Source organism: Netta rufina, assembly GCF_964035555.1.
Source record: "Netta rufina genome assembly, chromosome: 21".
Lineage (NCBI taxonomy): Eukaryota > Metazoa > Chordata > Aves > Anseriformes > Anatidae > Netta > Netta rufina.
The window spans coordinates 1,586,959-1,602,537 of NC_140145.1; the positions used below are offsets into that span (position 1 = coordinate 1,586,959).

Below are 15,579 nucleotides of genomic sequence, written 5' to 3' on the forward strand. Positions count from 1 at the left end.
AGTCAGTTTACTGCTACACAACTTAGTTGTGATTTCTGCATGAGTTCATCTTACACATAGTAAATGCCATGAATTTCAGTTTGGTCTCCTGGATGGGATCTCAGCTGTCTTCAGTTGTGGTAGTTTGCAAACTATAACCCAAAATTAAGGAGAAACTTTCAAAAACCTATCCTAGTAGTGTGCAACTAAATTTCCTGTTAATTATGAAATCTGGGTGTGTTCAGGGAAGATCGGTTTGTGCTGTTTCTCCCTGGTGATGGGTGTACCCCTGGTTTCCCTTTTACCTTGTCCCCCGTTTGGCGAGAGCGTGCAGGAAGTCATGCTGGTTCCTGGCCATGGCAGAGCTCTGTGGGCAGCTCTGGTTTGCAGCAATTTGGGGCAGAAATCCCTTGCTGGCATCTCTTAAGGAGAGAGAGAGATTAAGGAGTTATCTTAAGGAGTTAGCTTTCTCCAGTGCTGAGTCTGCTGCCTCTTGCCTGTCCTTGGGATTCATTCAGATCCCTAGAAGAGATGATTTTCTCAGCTCGTGTTTTAAAAAAACACTTGCTCCATCTTCACTGGGGTCTCCTAATTAGGCAAATATAGCTTTAAGGAAAGACAAAAAGAATTTTGGCTGTGTTCATTGTATTTGAATACTTCAGTCCACTCGTGGCTAGAACATTTGGTCATTTCTGGAGCTTGTGGCTTTGGGCTGGCAGTCCAGACAAGCTTAATTGCAAAACAGTTTTTTTAACCGAAAATGTTGTATTTGCTCTGGGCTATTTCATTCTTTTGTCTAAATACATACTGAGAAGGTATGTTTACATAGGTTGAGTGTTCATGTCGAGTAATTGGATTTTCTGGCTGCTAACAGCTCTGCTAGGTCTTGTTCTGGACAGTTCTTGTCATCCTGTCACCTCTGGGGAGGGTGAGGCACTTTGGTGTATTTTTAGGTGGCGTCATTTGGCAGCTGAACAATAGCTTCTAATTTGTTCTCATCTTCTAAAGGACCAAATCAATCTGGGACTGTAGTCTGCTCATTAACAGCCTTCACACATGCACATAAAAAAAAAAAAACAAACACTTGCAAAGCATTGTCCTAAAACTGCTAAGAGCTGGAGGCCCTCATTTTGTCTCCCTGAGGACAGCAGAGGAATGAGTGTGTTACACCTGCTACCTTATCAGTCCTCTCTGTGGCAAGGGAGCTCGGGTTAGTTTGCTCCTTTTTTTTGTCCTTCATTATCCCTTTGCTAATGGACTTCATCGTTGCTCATTCTCTTGTATACCCTTTGGGATTTAGGGAATGAATTATGCTCTTTGCAGAGCCTCTTGACCTATGCTCTTAGCAGGGCAGGGGAGGTTTCATCATCTGGAAGTTACCTGTGTTGGGCTCCCAGATGCTGTGTTCACCAGCACTGTGTAACCAGATGCACTTTATATGAAATAAGAGTCCTGGAAGTGGAAGGAGAACACTGGGGGAGGGGGGTGGCACTTTGTTTTTTTATCAGCTTTGATTTTCCTTCAAAACATTATTTGACAGATGATGCCAGCTGCAACTAAGTAAGTTCAGTGTGTCCAGCAGTAGAAATTGGCTGAATTAAGGTTGTATTTTTGTTGAATGGATTTACTTTTCCATAGGCCAGGGTGAATAGCAGGTCAGGGGAAGGGGCTGAGCTTCGTGGCTTTTACCCATGTGGGCTGTGGTGTGAAAAGGAGTCGGTGCCTCGCATGAACCCATGGCAGCCTGCAATGGGAAATGTTTCTGAGTGTTTTACAAGTACACTTCAGTGAAGCACGTTCCAGCTCAGTGAGGAAAAGATAACCTTGTATCTCAAAGATGTCCTTTGTATGTGGTACTCTTACCTTTGGGGTATATTAAGTGCTGAAAGAAAATTGTAACATCTTACTGGTAAGAGCGGTCATTTGGCAGTGGTGTGAAATGCTGAACCTTAAGAGTTTCCCTATGAATACAGCATAGCTCCTGTTGCTACTGGACCAGCAGAGCAGCTTGTTGGCAGATGCTGTATTTTTATACATGCCTTGGTAAGAATGCCCACCTTCAGTTAACAGTAATATCTGAAAATAACAATCCCCTTCTTTTTATTACCAAGGAACCTCGAGCCAGTAACGCAGCTGTATGTCAGCGTGGATGCCAGCACCAAAGAGAGCCTGAAAAGAATTGATCGACCCCTCTTCAAGGATTTCTGGCAGAGGTTTCTAGACAGTTTAAAGGCCTTGTCTGAAAAGGTACCCATATGAGAATATTTTTTCCTTCCTTCTACATCTTACCTACTTGGGACAAAAGTGGAGGATAGAGGGTCTTAAGATACATCCAGAATCCACTCTGAGGTCTGTTAGCAGCATGTTTTGCACATAAGTTGTATAATACGTAAAACTCCAGCATGGTTGATCAGTTTTCTGTGTGAGAAGAAATTCCATAACTAGGAGAGGAGAATGTGTCAAATGGGACAGTAAACTTTGTAAGTTTAAGATAATGAATATAAGATGTGAAGATAAGAGATGAGTTTATAAGATAATAGATTTCATAATAGAATGGAACATGGATACTGATGGCTGCTCAAAAGATTAGAAATTCAGGGAAGCCTAGGAAGAGTTGTAAATCCACACAGTACTCAGCACTGATTCTCAAAGGCTCCCTTGAAATTGAATTACATAAAGGTCGTAATTTGTGTGCTGGAGATTCCTAGCTCTACTTGCCCTCCTGCTACATAGTTCTAAGCGCATCTGCGTACGTCTGGAAGATTTAGTTGAAATAGTGTATTTGAGCATAGTTATAAGGGTGTCCCTTTGCACTGTCAGTATTTTGTGCCTGTGCAAGACAGCTGAATGGTGACCTGAAAACACAGGCTCGTGTCTGCTGCTGTTGTCTCAAAATTGAGTCCACCGTGTTAGTGTTTTTAATAGTGATTAATGAATCACTCTTGGTCACAGCATCACATGAATTAATAAGAAAAGTGCTTCATGAATGCCTTTCCTCACTTGTTTACTGATACCGCACTCTGATGGAAACAAGTACGGCTATTTACTGTTTTGGCAGAAGTTTATATGTTACCTGCTGAGATGAACAGGCAAGAGACTGTTTCATTTGAATCAAATTTACTGCCTTCTGAGATGACAATGTTGGACCATTTTCTGCCAAATATGCTTACATTAGGAGATCCAGGAGACTCAGTGTAATTGAGTGACACTTTCTTCTGCAAAGGCATGTGGGTAGCTTTATCAAGCTGTTTTTAAGTGCCAGCTGATTTTGTTGAGCAAAATCTCAGGCCGAATACTGAGGTGACTGAAATTGAGTACAAACTTTATCATTAAATACTCTGAGTAGGAGAAGCTGTGGAAATAAGAAGGGGGACTAAAATACTGAAAGCAAAAATACTGGAGAAGTCTTTTGGGAAGCTGATTTTTGCTCTCCTGTCTCTCTTGACCCTGGTAGATAGGGTTCATCCATTGCCGCATGTTGTCAGAAATTTCCTTGCAAAGAACTGAATGTGAAAGTATTGGCAAGTCTGTCCATGCAGCTAAAAATACCCTGGTCAAGGTGAAGAACAAGAAAAAAAAAAAAAAAAAAAAAAGCTCAGCTAGCAGGTGCATTTTCTCCTAAAAACAACTGCACTTTGAAGGGTCCTTGAAACACTGATAACACAAGAGCCAATTAATAGTTTCTCCAATGGGTAATGCACTGTTCTGCCAGCCCCTGCTCAGCTGCACATTGTGTCATCAAACACAGGCAGCAGCAAGGAGTCTCAAGGAAGTTGCTGTTCATAAGTTTTCATTTAATGTTACATGTAGTTGTGGCACCTACAAAATATCTTGAGCTGCTTCTGGGTGGAAGCAACTGTTTTCCTTCCAAGTGCACTGCTTGGTGTTCACATGTGATTGTAAGCACCTTTCTTTAGGACTGTGATGAATGAGGAGTGCTGAAAGCTAATGCACCTGCTGATATTCCTGAGAAATACAGCTTCTATTTCAGAGTGGATGGTGATGTGCTGATGCATTGTGTTGGGAAAGTGATGCTAATATATCTGGAAATAAAATACAAGTCCAATATTTTCACACAGCCTGACAAACTATCCAGGTTTATTCAATTTAATTCTCCTGAGACTGAGACAAGCTGGCATTGCAGCTGATATGAGTCACTGCTAATAAGAATCACTGATAGGCTTGATCTGGGTGCGTTTTAAAAAATAAACAGAAATGGGCAAAGGAAGTTTGGAAGGAAGAAAAAAACAAAAACAACAAAATGGTTGTACCTTGCTGCGCTTGCTTCTGTGTTTGGCAAGTGCTGCTCCTGCTTGCGTGATGCCCACTGGCAGGTAGAGAGCCTGGCTGTTCTGTGGCTGTGTGCTTGGTGCTGCAGGGATGAGCAGTTAGAGACAGGAGTGAATTTAATAATGCATTGTTCCCAGTGTGCTTTCACAGCATCATGCAGCATGTTAGTGATCAGTTGCTACGGCATTTGCAAGGGAAGTTCAGGAATAAAAAAAAAAAAAAAAAAAAACTTTTGTGATTTCTGCAACAAACAGGAAGGAGCCCTGTCCTTGTCCCCTGCTATGTGGTTCAAGTGTTATCCTTCCTAGAGGAATTCTCATTTAGATGATCTTTGTGTTGAGTTTTCTATGCCAAGAAACGTTTCTTGAGAGAGGAATTTGTTAAACAGCAGGTGGACTCCCAGAAGGCTCCATTTGTTTCTCATCATGTCTTCCATCCTCCAGATCAAATCGAGAGGAAGAAAGATGCTGTGTACAATTTAGAATATGCCCTTTCTGAATGTCACGTTTTGGAAGTCTCATAGACTCATCCTCTGACAGCCTTTAGTTCATCAGAACAACTGGGAGATGACCCAAGTTGATGGACCAGGCATTTGGAAGAAGCGCTAAGAATGTGAATCCTTCTCTGCTAGGGAGGAGAAGTCTGTATTCCAGTGGTAGGAATTTCTTCCAGCCATTGCTTTTTCATAATGCGGTATCCAAATGAGAAATGAGGTGCAAATTAATTTCAAATGTCCAGAAGCTCAGGAGGGAAAAAATAGATTTTCCATACCTCATAATTTTCTTATCAAGCTGATGTTTTTTTTTTTTTTTTTTTTTTTCCAAAAATACCTTTAACCAAATGTGTTGCCTGATGATGAGAACATGGAGCTGACATTGTGAGCTCTGAAACATCAGCAGACCTATGATCCATTTTACTTTTCTGACTTTGTGCTCTGTTTCCCTCAGTGTTACTCCAACAGGTTCTGTGGGTTGAGCAAGACTTGAAAACTGTTATTCTTGCTGATGATAAATCACCAGACGTTTTCCCAAGCAATAGGGACGTTGACTGAGAAAAATGCGAAACACCCTGTTGCTGGTATGTGAAGTGGCGATGCAGTGACCCAGTATTGCAAAAGTGCTTATTTCTACCCAAGTGCACTGAAAATAACTAGAGAAAAATCGGTGATGGGCATAGCAGCAGGATGTGCCCTGTTTGTGGTTCAGCATTACGTTGCACCATCTCTGAGCATTTTTCAATTTCTATGTCTTTGGGAACACAAGATAACCTTTGAAGCAAGTGCCTGCTACTGCTTGGACACTTGTGGGTTTGAGCAGTAGGGGAATATTCCTTGTTGGTGTTCAGGTGCTCTGAGGAGCACTCTTCCACCCTTGACGTGGTGTCACCTCTTCTGTCTGTGTCTTCTTGACTTAATCATGATAAATCCTGTCCAGTCGGCTCAGAACTTGCTGTGCTGCCAGGCACCGAGTAGGCACTGCTGAAGTGCTTTAACTTTCAGGGGACAGGTGCCAATGTTCTCTGAAACAGATTGGAGCCATGCACAAAGCAAACAGGGGAAAAAACCCTTTAGGTTAATAGATGTTATGGCACTGTGGGAACTGATGATGAGGCAGAACCTTATCCTTCCTGTCCTTCCAGGAGGGTCACAAAAAGCAAAAGAAGTGGTTTATTGGTGCTTTCTGGAGTTCAGTGTCTTTATACATCATATAAAACTCTTGCTTTAAATCTTGGGTAAAACCTTGCCTTCATTTTTTCCTTCTTCAGAGGAATTAAGATTTCATAGAGAAACAGGGTCATGGCTCTGTGGGTGCGGTGTAGCAAAAGTCTCCTTTTTCCTACCACTAAAAAGGACCAAAAAAAAATAAAACTCTTAGCTCTGCTTGTCCTAGGTTATCACATATTTGATAGGATGTTGGCTTTCCAAGGACTTCAGTGCCTGTGGCTCTGTCCCCCTTGCCATAAGGTGATAGAGGTGCTTTGTCCAGAGAAAGGCATGAAATATGAAATGTCTCATGTCTTCCAGTTCTGTGCTGGCACATTGCTTACAGGTAGTTCCTTTTACATTTCTCAGCGATGACACCAACTTGCATATTTAAATGTTTTCAGTCTTGCATCTGTTGCTATTTCCTTTGGTCTTTTCCAATATGATTCTTTCTTCAAAGTTACCCTTGGCTTCTGTGTGATTACAAACATAGTGTAAATACATTGAGTTGCATCTTAAGCATGTTGTAGTGATGATTGTGTAATATATGACAGTAATGATTTCTTTTATGAGAAGAGCACATTTGATTTGCATGGAGATTATTTATGTGGTTACTGGGGGGAGGGACTGGTTTGTAGAGCCTCGTCTGTTTCTGAGCGCTAAGTGACTTTTTGAGGAGAATTTAAATGTAAAAATTTCTAACAGATGTTAGAATCAGTAATCAATTTTGCTACTATAAATTTAGAAGTATTTGACTCTTCTGCACAGAAAATGCTCTCTACCAGCTGTGTGCTTGTTTTAATAGTTTTGCTAATGAGACTTCTGGTGTAAGCCTTCTGAAATGCAATATGATGTGTTACAAAGGTACAATATTAAGTTATAGTTTCTGAAATACATCATCTCCTTTCAGCTTAGCTTAGAGCAAGCAGCAATCCAAATGAGGCTTCAGCAAGATTCTTGGCATCAGAGGGAGTGAAATCTTATTTCTGCTGTCTGTTCCAGTATCTCTCGGTTCGCTTGCAGGCAAGAAAAGGGGAAAAATGTTCATAAACACACTTCATAATCAAAAATGATCCAATATTCCGAGGCGCTGGTTGTTGCTGTGCCTTAAGAAGACAGGATAGCGAGCCTGGCTGAGAAGCAAGGTGTCTCTGGCCTATTGGGGGAGCTGTCCCAGTCCTTCCCCAGCGCTTTGCCCCCTCTCCGCGCCAGTCCCCTCCTTGCTCACCATGCGGGGCTGTGGGCAGCCGGGCTTCAGGGCTGCTGGTGGAGCCAAAGGGGGGCTGCAGCCACCTCCTGCCTGCAGGAGACGCCTCCCCAGGAGAAGTGGGAAGGGAGAGGTGGGCTTTGACCTCTAAAGTGTAAATGGAAGAAACAAGAGGGCTCTCCTCTTCCAAGTTCACCCTTCTGTTTCCCTCTTGGCTAGCACACACCATTTGGCTTACCTATTTCTGCTGCTAACGCTTTCATTGGAAGCATTTACTATCCCTACCTTCAATTAAATGTGGTCTGTCTCTTGCCTTGAGCCTCTTCCTAGACACTGTAAGAGACTGGATTTGTAGAGAACGCAGTTCAGTGACCACTAAGGAATGGCTGCTCTGTTCCGCAGGGCTCAGCTTTGGGAGCCAGAACTGCCGGCTGCCCAGCGGGCCCCATGGTCTCGAGGACGACATTTTGCTCTTTCGTTCCCTGGTTGTGGAACAGAGCAATGGTCTTCATCCATGGGCACCCTGTGAGGAAGAGAGCACGTGTGTGTTTTTGTGGAATCTAAAGAAGGAGAAAGCGAATCTAAAATTCTGCTTGTGGCAACTAAGCAAAACAAATTTATATCTGCAGTTTATTTGAAAGCATGTTTTTATTTAAACCTATAAAGTTAAAGCTACTGGGCCAAATGCCATGGACTGGGATTGTGCAGAGCACTGTATAATATTCCATTCTGCTAAATGCATTAGCTGTTGAATTTCTCTTCTCACTGACCGAGTATCAGTGGCTCTAGCATGATGATTCAGATAAGAAGTGTTTATTTGGTTCATCGAATCTATTCATTTGACATTTCAGGGAAGATGAGTTGACAAAGCATCTGCAAGACTGATCTATTTTCTCATCTCAGAGTGTAAAATTGATGGAAATAAAAAAAAAAAAAAAAAAAAGGATTTTGTAGGAATGTGGTAGCTGGTGTGCTGGTGCTCCTCAGAATGAGAGGGAACATAGCCACGGACCCCATGCCAGGTGGAAAAAAACAGGGGGTGGATTGCTCTAGAGAGGGTGAGAAACCCTCTCACAAGCTGTGGTGGATGGAGTGCTGCAGCTGTGTTCAGGCGACCAAGGCTTGCAGAAGTACTGGAGTGACAGACGGAGTTCCTTTCCCAGGGCAGTTGGGGGCCACACGTCCCCTGGTGAAGCAGCATCTGGGAAGGCTCCTCCTTCACCTTGGGGTGAAACCAGAGTGCTCGGCTCAACCTGCCGCGACGGTGCTCTGACCAAACGTAGCAGGGCTGGGGCTGAAACAGAGGAGCACTTAGCCTCTTCCTTCAGCTCTCTTTTAGGGCAGGATCCTGTGGCAGGTAGGTGGTAGCGGAGCTATCATAAATAATGTCTGTGATCAGGGAGGTGGTCTGTGACCTCCTGAACCATGTGCCCCATCCCTTGTTTCCACTGGTGCTGAAAAACCCATCTGGAGCCTTGTTGACTTGCAAGTGCTCGAGAGCCAAGTTCTGCACTTCCTCCTTGGACAAAAGTGCTGTTAGATTTGCCAATATAAGAAGTGCAGAAATCATACCAGGTGCATTCAGAATCTCCTCTGAAGCTGCTGAATTGCTGTTGTGTCTTTTAGATAAATTTTGGGAATTTATTGTCTTGTACATACTTAAATACAGAAAGCTGGTAATTAGTAAAAGGTCAAAGAAAATTGGTAAATCAAAGGTGATTTATTTCTCATTTCTCATGCAGCTAAGGCCTTTGGGATGAGTGAGCTTAGTTGAAACAGTTTTGAGAGAAGCCATTTCGAAGTGCAATAGGTGCAGTTGCTGTACTGAACAGTGTTTTTTTGGGGAGCGGTTGGGGGAGGGTCTCCCTTTTTTATTACCCAGAAGAGCACTTGGATCCTTTGCTGGAGGATCTGGTATTAGATGCACTGTAAATCATCTCTAACTGTTAGTTATAAAAACAGAGTAACGTAGAGAATGTAAGTGGTGATGAGCCCTGGAATTGAAGAGCTGATGATCCCAAGCGTTAATGCAGCTGTTTGCAGACCTGTAAAAATGTGCATCTGCTTCACTGCATTTGGCTCATTCTGGTTTTGTGTGTTGAAATTGTTCCTCTGTCCTGAGGAGCCGTAGTTCCATGGAAGGCTCTTCTGAAGAGTCCAGCTTTCTGTGAAAATGCAAAGATCTGAAGGCATTTCATAAAGATTAGGTCTCAGTTTTAGAAAGCTTTAATTTGATATGGACGCCCCATCCCTGGAAATGTTCAAGGCCAGGCTGGATGGGGCTTTGGGCAACCTGATCCGGTAGAAGGTGTCCCTGCCAATGGCAGGGGTTGGAACTAGATGCTCTGTAAGGTCCCTTCCAACCCAAACCACTCCATGGTTTGATGTTGGAGCTTCAGGTAATGTTAAACCATGTATCCCTGAGGGCACCTGCCTCCAGTGGGGGGTGGAAGTTACATTCAGAGACACCGACTTTAACCATTTTTTTTGTGATTTTTAAAAAACAACATCATTATTAAATATCTATCTCAGACTAACAGATACCTTTGAAGCATGCACGGTTTGGGTAAGCTGTTTTTCTGTTCTCTGTGGTAAAGAATACATAGCATGGCATCTTCATCCAGAGTTTGCTGGGACGTGTTGCTACCAAAGGCTCTAGCTGTGCCAGGTAGTCACTCAAGGAGAAAGTTGTCATTTTTGTTCAAGCTCCCAGGGAAGTGGACACATTGCAGTTGTGAAAGGTGGGTAAAGTAACAGTTGAATGTGTGGCTTGGTGAAACGAGGTGAGGAGATGGTGCTAATCAGTTGCAATGCACAGTGCCTCCTGCCTGAGGCTTGCATTCAGGCAGGTTTGTGAAGCCAGGTGTTCCCCCTCTGCCCTGCAGGAATGGGACGTGTATTTAGCCCCTGATTTTCTCTTGCTTTGGGTTGCTCCTATAATTTAAGTTGTTTGTTCTTTCCTTTTCCACCCAGCTCCTGTCAACTGAGCAAATCCCTGATTCTTTTCTAACTACTATATTTTCATGCATTGCTTGTGGTTGTACCTGCAGAGTGAACTTGGAGATCTGATGTAGCAGTACTGTACTTCTAGTGAGCTGGGGACAGCAGGATGCTGCATGGCAGTGACTGAGAGCTCTCCTGTTCTGCATGATGCTCCAGGATCATCCCACTCAGTAGCTTTCAGAGACACCCAGTTGCTCTGTGCCCATGTCTCCACACTTGAGAGCACATCAAGCACACCAGTGGGGCTGAGAAGAGACGAACCTGGTGCTTGCCCACAACTGTCTTCCTGAGATGGTGCATGTGAGGATGTTTACCCAGCAGCTATAAGCAGCCTGAATCAGGGGCGCAGTCTGAGGGTCATCGCATCCTGGGACATGTGAGAGCTTGCAGTGGTTTTGTCATGCCAAGACAGGAGAGGTGGCATCCTGCAGTGGATGGCGGGACGTATCTATGCAGCTGCAAAAGGACTGGAGTGCCGCACAGAAAAGCAGCGGCAGCTTCTTTGCAAGCAAAAGTGCTGCTCGCTGCCAGCCTGCAGCCTGCCAGCCTCTGCTGTGCGCACCGTGGTGCTGACTTACTGGGGGCTACAAGACCCGGGCAGCTGGGGGGTCAGCTTGCTTGGTGGGTGGGAATAGATAGGGCAGGGACTGAAGAGTTCAAGTACCGCTGTGCTCTGCAGTGGCGATATTCTACAAACAGTGTATCTGTAGGGATTAATCCTATAAATCAGTGGGAACTGAGAGGAGTCCAGCTCCTCAAGGCTAAAGCTCAGAGGCTAACTGTTCAAAGCTGAGAGACAGATACAAAGCCTGCAGGAGCTGATAAAAGGCTCCCAGCACTGCACCTGAGTGCTCAGGTAAGTGCTGTTGAGATGTGCTGGGACGGGGGGCACTGGCAGCCCCTGTTCTGCAGCAGCATTGATCTCCACACGTGCATTGCAGAGCATCATGCAGGTGCAGTGAGGGGCTGCTTTCACAAACCTGCCCATGCAGAATGACGTTCCTTGGGTGCTCAGGTGGGGCATGGCCTCTGGACGTGTCACCTCCTGGCACATCTCACTCCGTCCCAACGCCAATCGGGAGTGCTCTTGGTCTCCAGCTCCTGCTGGAGCTTGACTACCCAATAGGATGGGCAGCTAAAATGTTTAAAGCCTGTTTACTTTTGCATGGGTTTTGTTACTTCAGAAGGTAAACTCCTGAGATAGGACTTTACAGGAGCAGTAGTCTTGCAAGGACTGCTTCACCAGGAAGAAATTTTATTTCAGACTCTGCTTATATTGTTCTATGTTAAATGAAATGGGCAGGATTTTCAGCAAATTATGGTAGGGCTTTCATTTCTATTTTTAGATGATTTGGACAAAACCCAGACGAAAAATATTACTCTTTGCTTCGCAAACTGCGAGAGTGATTTTTAATGAGGTAATTATGTTTTTACGGCAGATTAATCTCTGCTTTCATCACTTTACTCTCGAAGTTGCATGGCTGGTTTGTTGTTTTCTGAGATAGCAAATGTCAGTTTATTGTCTTAAGCACAATAGCCCTTCTCCAGCCTTGGCCAAGCCTGTGTTCGCTGTGCCAGCGTGCCATGCTGTCATTCAAGCGGGCATCGCATCTGCATCGCTGCCTGAGTTGTACCTGTGGCAGAGCTGATCTTTTGTCAGATCCTGAATTCTCTTTCTGCCTCACAGACACGATGTCTCAGTTTTTCCATTATCCTGCAGTTGCTGACTTAAAGCATTGTTATTACAGGATTAGTTAAAATGCAGTTTATTCTTCTTCCCTGTATCCCCTGTTGCTGAGCAAAAACACTGATTTTGAGAAATATTCTGTTAGAGCCCTGCAAAATTTCAGTGGGATGTTGTTTTCCTGGCTGAGATTTCCAACTACAGAGGTCCGTAATGAAGCATCCAAGTCTTTGACTGCATGTATAAATAACTGCTGGGATGGCTTTTAAAAATACTGAGCACCTGGCAGCTGACATGGGGGAGACTGGGTTCTTCCGTTGGATCCGAAGAGATACTGGTGATTGTTCAGTTTTTTTTCTTTGTCCAAAAGCATTTGGCTAAAGTTGGACTCTTTTTAAACTGCTCTTACCCCTCACTTTCTTTGTGCAGATCAGTGCCATTCAAGTTTTTTCTTTAAGTTCCCGTCTGTGTGTTATATTTTGCAGGTTGCTGTGCCAGGCGGACTTTCCTCCTTGCCTGTAGTTGCTTTTACTGTTGTCCTCCTCTTGACTCCCTTCCGCTGCCGGGGTTGCAGCTGTGCGTTGAAGGGAGACCTTTGAAGAGGTGCCCTCCGGGGCTGCTGCACAAGGAGCAGCAGCCGCCTGCCCTGCCCTGCCCTGCCTGGGGCCAGGCAGCCAAGTCTTGGGTCCAGGCGCCCGAGGGAAGTGGCAGCGTGGAGCTGTAGCCAGGACCTGCACCCTCATTTGGGGACATAAAATGAAAGGGGGCTGTGGGGTGTCCTGGGGGTCATTTCAGCCTTTCCCCATCACAGACTGGGTCCAAGTGCCTCTCTTCCCAATGTGTGAGCAGACCAAGCATCTACCCCATCCGCTAAGTGAACGCGGAGGTGCCAGCTCGAGTTGAACAGAGCACTTTTAAGGTCAGCCCGGAGCAGGTCAGTGGTTCCTTGGGTTCCTCACCTCTTTCCTGCAGAGGGGCAGGAAGTGAGGGGCTGAGCAAGTCAGATGCTGGCCAGGCTCCGCTGCTTGTCTGTGCTTCGTGCTGTGCGAGGAGCAGCAGCCGGCGCTGGGCCTGGCTCCTGTCCCCCCCCGCTGTGGTGGCAGCTGCTGCCGCGACCCACGGGGCTGCCGCCGTGTTAATTGGAAGCTGCCTGTGCAGAAAGGTCCCGATCTCGCCTATATTTGGGAGCTCTCCCAGCAGCATCCCCTGTCAAGCTTCTGGCTGAAGTCCTTTCAAAGTCAGCGGGACCTGGGCACAAACTTGGAGCATCGCTGAGCATTTCATCCCAGGGAAGGGCTGTGATGGGCTCTTTCGGTACTGCCTGCGTGTGTTTTCAGCTCAGGCTTCAGCCTGGCTTTGGTTACAACAATGATTTTGTGGAGAGTTTGGTGTGAGCCCTACCCAGACTTCTGCTAATGCTTTTTTTGTCTGTTCAGTGTTAAACATACTCTTTCCCTGAGGAAATGAAATATTGCAGGCTGTGTGGTCTGTTTAACAGCAAGCTTGAAGTGTTTTTTTGCTGATGATTTGATATAGTCTGTTCTGATGCTGTTTTATTTTAAATTGTATTGCATTGGATTTTTTTCTTTCTCTGGGTATGAATTTTACATGGTAATTCCTTCAAGTTCCTCTAGATATAACAAAAAGCAGTAATTAATCAGGAGAATATTGTTCTTGGTGACTTACAGGAGCAGGTATATTAAAAGCAAGTCTGTGGAAAACGGATAAGCAGCAGTTATGGTTCTGATCTACTTAAAATATGTTCAGGCTTCGGAACAGAGATGTTACCCCACTTTGGCTTGTTTCTGGAGATATTTAACTAAAATGGGTAAATTATTACTGAAGTGTGAAGCAATAAAGCAGATGATGAGCAATAGGTGGCAAGTACAGGAATAATGATTATGGAAAGGGGAACATGGCTTAAGGAGCTGATTTAGGAAGGTAAAAGAATGAAATCTGATTTTTCTCCCTTATTTCCAGTCTGGATATTTTATACTTGTGCTCAGTGCATCAGCAGGACTGTGTGCGGGCTGAGGGCGTTTCTGGCTTAACAGCCTGGCTTAGCAATTAGTGCTTGTCTCGCTTCAGGACCTTCTTTTGATTTCCAGGAAGAATTTCAAAGCTATTCAATAAAAGCTGATTTTTACAAAATGAGATAAGTTATGTTAAATGATTTGATTATAAAAACAGTAAAAAAAAAAAAAAAAAAGTGCAAAACGGAAGTACAACTTTCATATTCTTGTAATTATTGTTCATGGTAGCTTTTTTAGTTTTTATTTTCAAAACTCTAGAAATGTAAGAAACCTTGTGTCTTTTCTACATGGCACTTGAGAACTGCTGAGTTTTTGTTCTGAACTGTTGGGTTGCAAAATCTTAGGCAAGCAGACCAGGCGCTTTGGTGCTGATCCCCAGGTAGATGCTGGCATTGAGCGCTCTCCCTTTTCGAGCAGTAAAATTAAAGTTCTGAGCTTTGCTCTGGTTTTACAGCAGAGTAGCTAATGCGTTAATTATCCCATGGTTAAAATGCACTTTTTTTAGCAGTGAAGACAAAGCCTCAACTTGCTTTAAACCAGTTTATTAATAGCAAATGCTTGAACAATGTATGTTTTTAGTAGATACCTACGCAGCATAACCTATTCAGTTTTCTCACTTTAATGACGGTATTAGCCTGAAGAAAGGAAGCCAAGAACTTTTGTGCTTTGTGCTGAGTTAATCTTTGAAGGGAAAAAAACCTCCTCTGCTGTGCGGATCTGCCTGGCAGAAGGCTCTCAGGTGCTTGCAATGTGACTTTTAGGAGGACGCCTGTTGTGCCAGTGCTCAGGGCTGGGTGCCTGGTGATGGATGAGCCCTTTATTTAAGGGGAGGGTCCTGGTTGCCAAAAGAATAATCTGCCGTTTTTTTTCAAGGGCACCAAGTCTGTTCCTGCTGATGCTCTCCAGGAGTGAGGTGGGGGCCGCAGCTCCTCTGCGGGGCTGGGGAGCCTGCGGCTCCACAGCGCCGGGCTCAGGAGAGGCAGAAGTGATCCTGTAGGCTCTCTGAACCTGCAGTGCTTGCAGAAAAGCTGGCTCCAGGCTGAACGGGAAAGGTTTGGAAAGCTGTGAAATCTGGGGCGTGTTGGCATTTGAGACTTCTTTTGCTACATTTTGGATCTTTTATCCTTCATGGGGTTTTATGCATAAAGATGCATGCTACTGAATGTGGTGAATAGATGCTTGGCTGCAGGGATATTTTTTTTTCTGATCGTATCCCTGTGACAAGTAATTTCCAAGTGTGAAAATTGCTTTGATATCTTCATTCAGGACTTGCTCGCCTAGTGAGGTGTTGTGTAACCCAGAACAGGGCCTCGAATCGAGTTCTTGGAGGGGCTGGGGCTGTTTTCGTGGGGCTGCTGCGTGCAGAGGGCAGGGCAGGAGTGCTGGCGCTGCTCCAGGCTGTGAGGTTGTGCGTGCCTTCAGCTTTTGGGCTGTTCTCTGTGCTGGTCTGAGCTGCTCCTTGCCAGCTGGGAAGCGCTGAAAATGTGTTATGAAGTCAGTTTGCAAGTTGAGTCTTTCACTGAAGGGAATAAGAAATATTAATGGAACTGAGAAACTGGCTTTTGAAGTGGCTTCCTATTCATCATCTAATACCTGCAAAGGATCTGTGAAGCTGAGTGAGGGAAAGAGCAATTTGTTTAGAGCCTGCACCATAATTTCTTCTCCCCGGAGACTGCTTTTT

The 15,579-nt window shown here is 44.6% G+C and overlaps 1 protein-coding gene across 3 annotated transcripts in view; it reads left to right on the top strand.

The window, feature by feature from the left end:
* Positions 1-15,579, top strand: part of TYW1B (tRNA-yW synthesizing protein 1 homolog B) — a 105,700-nt gene that overhangs the window by 53,669 nt on the left and 36,452 nt on the right. For all 3 annotated transcript variants that reach the window (XM_084299635.1, XM_084299636.1, XM_084299637.1), the window contains one exon: positions 2,091-2,226. In XM_084299635.1, coding sequence (XP_084155761.1) covers positions 2,091-2,226 — 136 coding nt within the window. The remainder of the gene's footprint in view (positions 1-2,090; positions 2,227-15,579) is intronic.